Source organism: Somniosus microcephalus, unplaced genomic scaffold (assembly GCF_052327205.1).
Source record: "Somniosus microcephalus isolate GS21.2 unplaced genomic scaffold, FLI_Smic_1.0 unresolved_chr2, whole genome shotgun sequence".
Taxonomy (NCBI): Eukaryota; Metazoa; Chordata; class Chondrichthyes; order Squaliformes; family Somniosidae; genus Somniosus; species Somniosus microcephalus.
This window is the reverse complement of record NW_028225180.1, coordinates 83417512-83429533: the sequence shown is the minus strand read 5'-3', so window position 1 is coordinate 83429533 and position 12022 is coordinate 83417512. Positions and strand designations below refer to the sequence as shown.

The 12022-nt window shown below is 49.1% G+C and overlaps 1 protein-coding gene across 1 annotated transcript in view; it reads left to right on the top strand.

Annotated features, from left to right (window-relative positions):
• Window positions 1-12022, top strand: part of LOC147092930 (ephrin type-A receptor 4-A-like) — a 96503-nt gene that overhangs the window by 61284 nt on the left and 23197 nt on the right. The window contains exon 6 of the mRNA XM_085976249.1: window positions 11724-11803. Within this exon, the coding sequence (XP_085832375.1) occupies window positions 11724-11803 (80 nt within the window). The remainder of the gene's footprint in view (window positions 1-11723; window positions 11804-12022) is intronic.

Here is a 12022-nt window from a genome sequence, read left to right as displayed (position 1 = left end):
CCCCTCACTGTAACACTGATATACCCCACACCCCTCACTGTAACACTGATATACCCCACACCCCTCACTGTAACACTCTGATATACCCCACACCCCTCACTGTAACACTCTGATATACCCCACACCCCTCACTGTAACACTGATATACCCCACACCCCTCACTGTAACACTCCGATATACCCCACACCCCTCACTGTAACACTGATATACCCCACACCCCTCACTGTAACACTGATATACCCCACACCCCTCACTGTAACACTCTGATATACCCCACGTCCCCCACTGTAACACTGATATACCCCACACCCCTCACTGTAACACTCTGATATACCCCACACCCCTCACTGTAACACTCTGATATACCCCACACCACTCACTGTAACACTGATATACCCCACACCCCTCACTGTAACACTGATATACCCCACACCCCTCACTGTAACACTCTCTGATATACCCCACACCCCTCACTGTAACACTCTGATATACCCCACACTCCTCACTGTAACACTGATATACCCCTCACCCCTCACTGTAACACTCTGATATACCCTACACCCCTCACTGTAACACTGATATACCCCACACCCCTCACTGTAACACTCTGATATACCCCACACCCCTCACTGTAACACTCTGATATACCCCACGCCCCTCACTGTAACACTCTGATATACCCCACACCCCTCACTGTAACACTCTGATATACCCCACACCCCTCACTGTAACACTCTGATATACCCCACACCCCTCACTGTAACACTGATATGCCCCACACCCCTCACTGTAACTCTCTGATATACCCCACACCCCTCACTGTAACACTGATATACCCCACACCCCTCACTGTAACACTCTGATATACCCCACACCCCTCACTGTAACACTGATATACCCCACACCCCTCACTGTAACACTCTGATATACCCCACACCCCTCACTCTAATACTCTGATATACCCCACACCCCTCACTGTAACACTCTGATATACCCCACACCCCTCACTGTAACACTCTGATATACCGCACACCCCTCACTGTAACACTCTCGTATTTGCCCCACACCCCTCACTGTAACACTCTGATATACCCCACACCCCTCACTGTAACACTGATATACCCCGCACCCCTCATTGTAACACTGATATACCCCACACCCCTCACTTTAACACTCTGACATACCACACGCTCCTCACTGTAACACTGATATACCCCACACCCCTCACTGTAACACTCTCTGATATACCCTACACCCCTCACTGTAACACTGATAAACCCACACCCCTCACTGTAACACTGATATACCCCACACCCCTCACTGTAACAGTCTGATATACCCCACACCACTCAGTGTAACACTCTCTGATATAACCCACACCCTTCACTGTAACACTCTCTGATATAGCCCTCACTGTAACACTGATATACCCCACAACCTTCACTGTAACACTGTGATCTACTCCACACCCCTCACTGTAACATTCTGATATACTCCACACCCCTCACTGTAACACTGATATACCCCACACCCCTCACTGTAACACTGATATACCCCACACCCCTCACTTGAACACTGATATACCCCACAACCCTCACTGTAACACTCTGATATGCCCCTCACTGGAACACTCTGTTATACCCAACAGCCCTCACTGTAACACTGGTATACCCCACACCCCTCCCTGTAACACTGATATACCCCACACCCCTCACTGTAACACTGATATACCCCACACCCCTCACTGTAACACTCTGATATACCCCACACCCCTCACTGTAACACTCTGATATACCCCACACCCCTCACTGTAACACTGATATACCCCACACCCCTCACTGTAACACTGATATACCCCACACCCCTCACTGTAACACACTGATATAACCCACGCCCCTCACTGTAACACTGATATACCGCACACCCCTCACTGTAACACTGATATACCCCACACCCCTCACTGTAACTCTCTGATATAGCCCACGCCCCTCACTGTAACAGTCTGATATACCCGACGCTCCACACTGTAACACTGATATACCCCACACCCCTCACTGTAACACTCTGATATACCCTACACCCCTCACTGTAACATGCTGATATACCCCACACCCCTCACTGTAACACTGATATACCCCACACCCCTCACTGTAACACTGATATACCCCACACCCCTCACTGTAACACTCTGATACACCCCACACCCCTCACTGTAACACTCTGATATACCCCACACCCCTCAGTGTAACACTGATATACCCCACACCCCTCACTGTAACACTGATATACCCCACACCCCTCACTTTAACACTGATATACCCCACACACCTCACTGTAACACTCTGATATACACCACACCCCTCACTGTAATACTCTGATATACCCCACACCCCTCACTGTAACACTCTGATATACCCCACACCCCTCACTGTAACACTGATATACCCCACACCCCTCACTGTAACACTGATATACCCCACACCCCTCACTGTAACACTGATATAACCACGCCCCTCACTCTAACACTAATATACCCCACACCTCTCAGTGTAACACTGATATACCCCACACCCCTCAGTGTAACACTCTCTGATATACCCCACGCCCCTCACTGTAACACTGATATACCCCACACCCCTCACTGTAACACTGATATACCCCACACCCCTCACTGTAACACTGATATGTCCCACACCCCTCACTGTAACACTCTCTGAAAAACCCCACACCCCTCATTGTAACACTGATATACTCACACCCCTCACTGTAACACTCTGATATACCCCACACCTGTCACTGTAACACTCTGATGTACCGCACACCCCTCACTGTAACACTCTGATATACCCCACACCCCTCACTGTAACACTGATATACCCCACACACCTCACTGTAACACTCTGATATGCACCACACCCCTCACTGTAATACTCTGATATACCCCACACCCCTCACTGTAACACTCTGATATACCCCACACCCCTCACTGTAACACTCTGATATACCCCACACCCCTCCCTGTAACACTCTGATATACCCCACACCCCTCACTGTAACACTGATATACCCCACACCCCTCACTGTAACACTGATATACCCCACACCCCTCACTGTAACACTCTGATATACCCCACACCCCTCACTGTAACACTCTGATATACCCCACACCCCTCACTGTAACACTGATATACCCCACACCCCTCACTGTAACACTCCGATATACCCCACACCCCTCACTGTAACACTGATATACCCCACACCCCTCACTGTAACACTGATATACCCCACACCCCTCACTGTAACACACTGATATAACCCACGCCCCTCACTGTAACACTGATATACCCCACACCCCTCACTGTTACACTCTGATATACCCCACACCCCTCACTGTAACACTCTGATATACCCCACACCCCTCACTGTAACACTCTGATATACCCCACACCCCTCACTGTAACACTCTGATACACCCCACACCCCTCCCTGTAACACTTTGATATACCCCACACCCCTCACTGTAACACTCTGATATACCCCACACCCCTCCCTGTAACACTCTGATATACCCCACACCCCTCACTGTAACACTCTGATATACCCCACACCCCTCAGTGTAACACTGATATACCCCACACCCCTCACTGTAACACACTGATATAACACACGCCCCTCACTGTAACACTGATATACCCCACACCCCTCAGTGTAACAATCTGATATACCCCACACCCCTCAGTGTAACACTGATATACCCCACACCCCTTATTGTAACACGGATATACCCCACACCCCTCACTGTAACACTGATATATCCTACACCCCTCACTGGAACACTGATATACCCACACCCCTCACTGTAACACTGATATACCCCACACCCCTCATTGTAACACTGATATACCCCACACCCCTCACTTTAACACTCTGATATACCACACGCTCCTCACTGTAACACTGATATACCCCACACCCCTCACTGTAACACTCTGATATACCCTACACCGCTCACTGTAACACTGATATACCCACACCCCTCACTGTAACACTCTCTGATATACCCCACACCCCTCACTGTAACACTCTGATATACCCCACACCCCTCACTGTAACACTGATATACCCCACACCCCTCACTGTAACACTGATATACCCCACACCCCTCACTGTAACACTCTGATATACCCCATACCCCTCACTGTAACACTCTGATATACCCCACGTCCCTCACTGTAACACTCTGATATACCCCACACCCCTCAGTGTAACACTCTGATATACCCCACACCCCTCACTGTAACACTCTGATATACCCCACACCCCTCACTGTAACACTGATATACCCCACACCCCTCACTGTAACACTGATATACCCCACACCCCTCACTGTAACACCCTCTGATATACCCCACACCCCTCACTGTAACACTCTGATATACCCCACACCCCTCACTGTAACACTGATATACCCCAGACCCCTCACTGTAACACTGATATACCCCACACCCCTCACTGTAACACACTGATATACCCCACACCCCTCACTGTAACACTCTCTGATATACCCCACACCCCTCACTGTAACACTGATATACCCCACACCCCTCACTGTAACACTCTCTGATATACCCCACACCCCTCACTGTAACACTCTGATATACCCCACACCCCTCACTGTAACACTGATATACCCCACACCCCTCACTGTAACACACTGATATACCCCACACCCCTCACTGTAACACTGATATACCTCACAGCCCTCACTGTAACACTCTGATATACCCTACACCCCTCACTGTAACACTGATATACCCCACACCCCTCACTGTAACACTCTGATATACCCCACACCCCTCACTGTAACACTGATATACGCCACACCCCTCACTGTAACACTCTGATATACCCCACGTCCCCCACTGTAACACTGATATACCCCACACCCCTCACTGTAACACTCTGATATACCCCACACCCCTCACTGTAACACTCTGATATACCCCACACCACTCACTGTAACACTGATATACCCCACACCCCTCACTGTAACACTGATATACCCCACACCCCTCACTGTAACACTCTCTGATATACCCCACACCCCTCACTGTAACACTCTGATATACCCCACACTCCTCACTGTAACACTGATATACCCCTCACCCCTCACTGTAACACTCTGATATACCCTACACCCCTCACTGTAACACTGATATACCCCACACCCCTCACTGTAACACTCTGATATACCCCACACCCCTCACTGTAACACTCTGATATACCCCACGCCCCTCACTGTAACACTCTGATATACCCCACACCCCTCACTGTAACACTCTGATATACCCCACACCCCTCACTGTAACACTCTGATATACCCCACACCCCTCACTGTAACACTGATATGCCCCACACCCCTCACTGTAACTCTCTGATATACCCCACACCCCTCACTGTAACACTGATATACCCCACACCCCTCACTGTAACACTCTGATATACCCCACACCCCTCACTGTAACACTGATATACCCCACACCCCTCACTGTAACACTCTGATATACCCCACACCCCTCACTCTAATACTCTGATATACCCCACACCCCTCACTGTAACACTCTGATATACCCCACACCCCTCACTGTAACACTCTGATATACCGCACACCCCTCACTGTAACACTCTCGTATTTGCCCCACACCCCTCACTGTAACACTCTGATATACCCCACACCCCTCACTGTAACACTGATATACCCCGCACCCCTCATTGTAACACTGATATACCCCACACCCCTCACTTTAACACTCTGACATACCACACGCTCCTCACTGTAACACTGATATACCCCACACCCCTCACTGTAACACTCTCTGATATACCCTACACCCCTCACTGTAACACTGATAAACCCACACCCCTCACTGTAACACTGATATACCCCACACCCCTCACTGTAACAGTCTGATATACCCCACACCACTCAGTGTAACACTCTCTGATATACCCCACACCCTTCACTGTAACACTCTCTGATATAGCCCTCACTGTAACACTGATATACCCCACAACCTTCACTGTAACACTGTGATCTACTCCACACCCCTCACTGTAACATTCTGATATACTCCACACCCCTCACTGTAACACTGATATACCCCACACCCCTCACTGTAACACTGATATACCCCACACCCCTCACTTGAACACTGATATACCCCACAACCCTCACTGTAACACTCTGATATGCCCCTCACTGGAACACTCTGTTATACCCAACAGCCCTCACTGTAACACTGGTATACCCCACACCCCTCCCTGTAACACTGATATACCCCACACCCCTCACTGTAACACTGATATACCCCACACCCCTCACTGTAACACTCTGATATACCCCACACCCCTCACTGTAACACTCTGATATACCCCACACCCCTCACTGTAACACTGATATACCCCACACCCCTCACTGTAACACTGATATACCCCACACCCCTCACTGTAACACACTGATATAACCCACGCCCCTCACTGTAACACTGATATACCGCACACCCCTCACTGTAACACTGATATACCCCACACCCCTCACTGTAACTCTCTGATATAGCCCACGCCCCTCACTGTAACAGTCTGATATACCCGACGCTCCACACTGTAACACTGATATACCCCACACCCCTCACTGTAACACTCTGATATACCCTACACCCCTCACTGTAACATGCTGATATACCCCACACCCCTCACTGTAACACTGATATACCCCACACCCCTCACTGTAACACTGATATACCCCACACCCCTCACTGTAACACTCTGATACACCCCACACCCCTCACTGTAACACTCTGATATACCCCACACCCCTCAGTGTAACACTGATATACCCCACACCCCTCACTGTAACACTGATATACCCCACACCCCTCACTTTAACACTGATATACCCCACACACCTCACTGTAACACTCTGATATACACCACACCCCTCACTGTAATACTCTGATATACCCCACACCCCTCACTGTAACACTCTGATATACCCCACACCCCTCACTGTAACACTGATATACCCCACACCCCTCACTGTAACACTGATATACCCCACACCCCTCACTGTAACACTGATATAACCACGCCCCTCACTCTAACACTAATATACCCCACACCTCTCAGTGTAACACTGATATACCCCACACCCCTCAGTGTAACACTCTCTGATATACCCCACGCCCCTCACTGTAACACTGATATACCCCACACCCCTCACTGTAACACTGATATACCCCACACCCCTCACTGTAACACTGATATGTCCCACACCCCTCACTGTAACACTCTCTGAAAAACCCCACACCCCTCATTGTAACACTGATATACTCACACCCCTCACTGTAACACTCTGATATACCCCACACCTGTCACTGTAACACTCTGATGTACCGCACACCCCTCACTGTAACACTCTGATATACCCCACACCCCTCACTGTAACACTGATATACCCCACACACCTCACTGTAACACTCTGATATGCACCACACCCCTCACTGTAATACTCTGATATACCCCACACCCCTCACTGTAACACTCTGATATACCCCACACCCCTCACTGTAACACTCTGATATACCCCACACCCCTCACTGTAACACTGATATACCCCACACCCCTCACTGTAACACTGATATACCCCACACCCCTCACTGTAACACTCTGATATACCCCACACCCCTCACTGTAACACTCTGATATACCCCACACCCCTCACTGTAACACTCTGATATACCCCACACCCCTCACTGTAACACTCTGATATACCCCACACCCCTCACTGTAACACTCTGATATACCCCACACCCCTCCCTGTAACACTTTGATATACCGCACACCCCTCACTGTAACACTCTGATATACCCCACACCCCTCAGTGTAACACTGATATACCCCACACCCCTCACTGTAACACACTGATATAACACACGCCCCTCACTGTAACACTGATATACCCCACACCCCTCAGTGTAACAATCTGATATACCCCACACCCCTCAGTGTAACACTGATATACCCCACACCCCTTATTGTAACACGGATATACCCCACACCCCTCACTGTAACACTGATATATCCTACACCCCTCACTGGAACACTGATATACCCACACCCCTCACTGTAACACTGATATACCCCACACCCCTCATTGTAACACTGATATACCCCACACCCCTCACTTTAACACTCTGATATACCACACGCTCCTCACTGTAACACTCTCTGATATACCCCACACCCCTCACTGTAACACTGATATACCCACACCCCTCACTGTAACACTGATATACCCCACACCCCTCACTGTAACAGTCTGATATACCCCACACCACTCAGTGTAACACTCTCTGATATACGCCACACCCTTCACTGTAAAACTCTCTGATATACCCCTCACTGTAACACTGTGATATACTCCACACCCCTCACTGTAACATTCTGATATACTCCACACCCCTCACTGTAACACTGATATACCCCACACCCATCACTGTAACACTGATATACCCCACACCCCTGATTGTTACACTGATATACCCCACACCCCTCACTGTAACACTCTGATATACCCCTCACTGTAACACTCTGATATTCCCCATACCCCTCACTGTAACACTCTGATATAACCCACACCCCTCACTGTATCACTCTGATATACCCCACACCCCTCACTGTAACACTCTCGTATATACCCCACACCCCTCAGTCTAATACACTGATATACCCCACACTGTAAAATTCTCTGATATACCCCACACCCCTCACTGTAACACTGATAAACCCCACACCCCTCACTGTAACACTCTGATATACCCCACACCCCTCACTATAACACTGATATACCCTACACCCCTCACTGTAACACACTGATATACCCCACACCCCTCACTGTAACAGTGATATACCCCTCACTGTAACACTCTGATGTCCCCCACACCCCTCACTGTAACACTGATATCCCCCACACCCCTCACTGTAACACTTTGGTATACCCCACACCCCTCACTGTAACACTCTGATATACCCCACACCCCTCACTGTAACACTCTCGTATATACCCCACACCCCTCACTGTAACACTGATATACCCCACACCCCTGATTGTAACACTGATATACCCCACACCCCTCACTGTAACACTCTGATATACCCCTCACTGTAACACTCTGATATACCCCATACCCCTCACTGTAACACTCTGATATACCCCACACCCCTCACTGTAACACTCTGATATACCCCACACCCCTCACTGTAACACTCTGATATACCGCACACCCCTCACTGTCACACTCTCGTATATACCCCACACCCCTCACTGTAACACTCTGATATACCCCACACCCCTCACTGTAACACTGATATACCCCACACCCCTCACTCTAATACTCTGATATACCCCACACCCCTCACTGTAACACTGATATACCTCACACCCCTCACTGTAACAGTGATATACCCCACACCCCTCTCTGTAACACTCTGATATACCCCACACCGCTCACTGTAACACTGATATCCCCCACACCCCTCACTGTAACACTCTGATATAACCCACACCCCTCACTGTATCACTCTGATAGACCCCACACCCCTCGCTTTAACACACTGATGTACCCCACACCCCTCACTGTAACACTCTCGTATATACCCCACACCCCTCACTGTAACACTCTGATATACCCCACACCCCTCACTGTAACTCTCTGATATACCCCTCACTGTATCACTCTGATATACCCCACACCCCTCACTGTTACACTCTCGTATATACCCCACACCCCTCACTGTAACACTCTGATATACCCCACACCCCTCACTCTAATACTCTGATATACCCCACACCCCTCACTGTAACACTCTGACATACCCCACACCCCTCACTGTAACACTCTGAGATCCCCCACACCCCTCACTGTAACACTCTGATATACCCCACACCCCTCACTCTAATACTCTGATATACCCCACACCCCTCACTGTAACACTCTGATATACCCCACACCCCTCACTGTAACACTCTGATATACCGCACACCCCTCACTGTCACACTCTCGTATATACCCCACACCCCTCACTGTAACACTCTGATATACCCCACACCCCTCACTGTAACACTGATATACCCCACACCCCTCACTCTAATACTCTGATATACCCCACACCCCTCACTGTAACACTGATATACCCCACACCCCTCACTGTAACACTGATATACCCCACACCCCTCACTCTAATACTCTGATATACCCCACACCCCTCACTGTAACACTGATATACCCCACACCCCTCACTGTAACACTGGTATACCCCACACCCCTCACTGTAACACTCTCTGATATACCCCACACCCCTCAATGTAACACTCTGATATACTCCACACCCCTCACTGTAACACTCTGATATACCCCACACCCCTCACTGTAACACTGATATACCCCACACCCCTCACTCTAATATTCTGATATACCCCACACCCCTCACTGTAACACTCTGATATACCCCACACCCCTCACTGTAACACTCTGATATACCCCACACCCCTCACTGTAACACTCTGATATACCCCACACCCCTCACTGTAACACTCTGATATACCCCACACCCCTCACTGTAACACTGATATACCCCACACCCCTCACTGTAACACTCTGATATACCCCACACCCCTCACTGTAACACTGATATACCCCACACCCCTCACTGTAACACTCTGATATACCGCACACCCCTCACTGTAACACTCTGACATACCCCACACCCCTCACTGTAACACTCTGATATACCCCACACCCCTCACTGTAACACTCTGACATACCCCACACCCCTGACTCTAATACTCTGATATACCCCACACCCCTCACTGTAACACTCTGATATACCCCACACCCCTCACTGTAACACACTGATATACCCCACATCCCTCACTGTAACACTGATATACCCCACACCCCTCACTGTAACACTCTGATATCCCCCACACCCCTCACTGTAACACTCTGATATACCCCACACCCCTCACTGTAATACTGGTATACCCCACACCCCTCACTGTAACACTGATATGCCTCACACCCCTCACTGTAACGCTCTGATATACCCCACACCCCTCACTGTAACACTCTGATATACCCCACACCCCTCACTGTAACACTCTGATATCCCCCACACTCCTCACTATAACACTGATATCCCCCACACCCCTCACTGTAATACTGGTATACCCCACACTTCTCCCTCGTGTGCTTGTCCAGCCTCCCCTTAAATCCATCTATACTATTCGCTTCAACCACTCCCTGTGGTAGCGAGTTCCACATTCTCACCACTCTCTGGGTAAAGAAGTTTCTGCTGAATTCACTATTGGATTTCTTGGTGACTATCTCAGATAATTTAGACGTGGCGGGGTGGGAGGAGGCTCGTGTGTGGCGTAAACACCAACATCGACCGAGTGACCTGTTTCCGTGCCGTAGACTCGGTCTAACCCGATGTAACAGAGACAATTTCCATTGTAAGTATGGACATAGGACTGTATAATGGGAAAATCTGGCTCAAACGTTTAACGCAAACGTGACAGCAGGACGTACGGTCATTGCATGTAAAGGTAAAATTTTTAATATATTATCAATCGATATTTCAATAACTGGGCGTCCATTTCCCAGGTGTAAAGCAGAGAACAGGTTGCAGCTAGTACCACTCAATACAGGACGGACCTACAGGAGGAACCCTGAAGAGGTGCGATGTGAGTACCTGGCACACTGTTTGATTGGCCCTGGTTCAGCCAGACTGTGAACCTTTTGAGTGGGTGCTTCAGTTGAATACATTTCCAATCTAATTTGTAAAAGAAAATGTCTGTTGTACCTGGAAAGTTTTGCATCTCTCTCTTTCATTTTCACTGTGTCTCTCCCGTGCCTGTTTATATTCATCATTCTTGTCTCCCTGTCACTCCCATTTTTCTCTG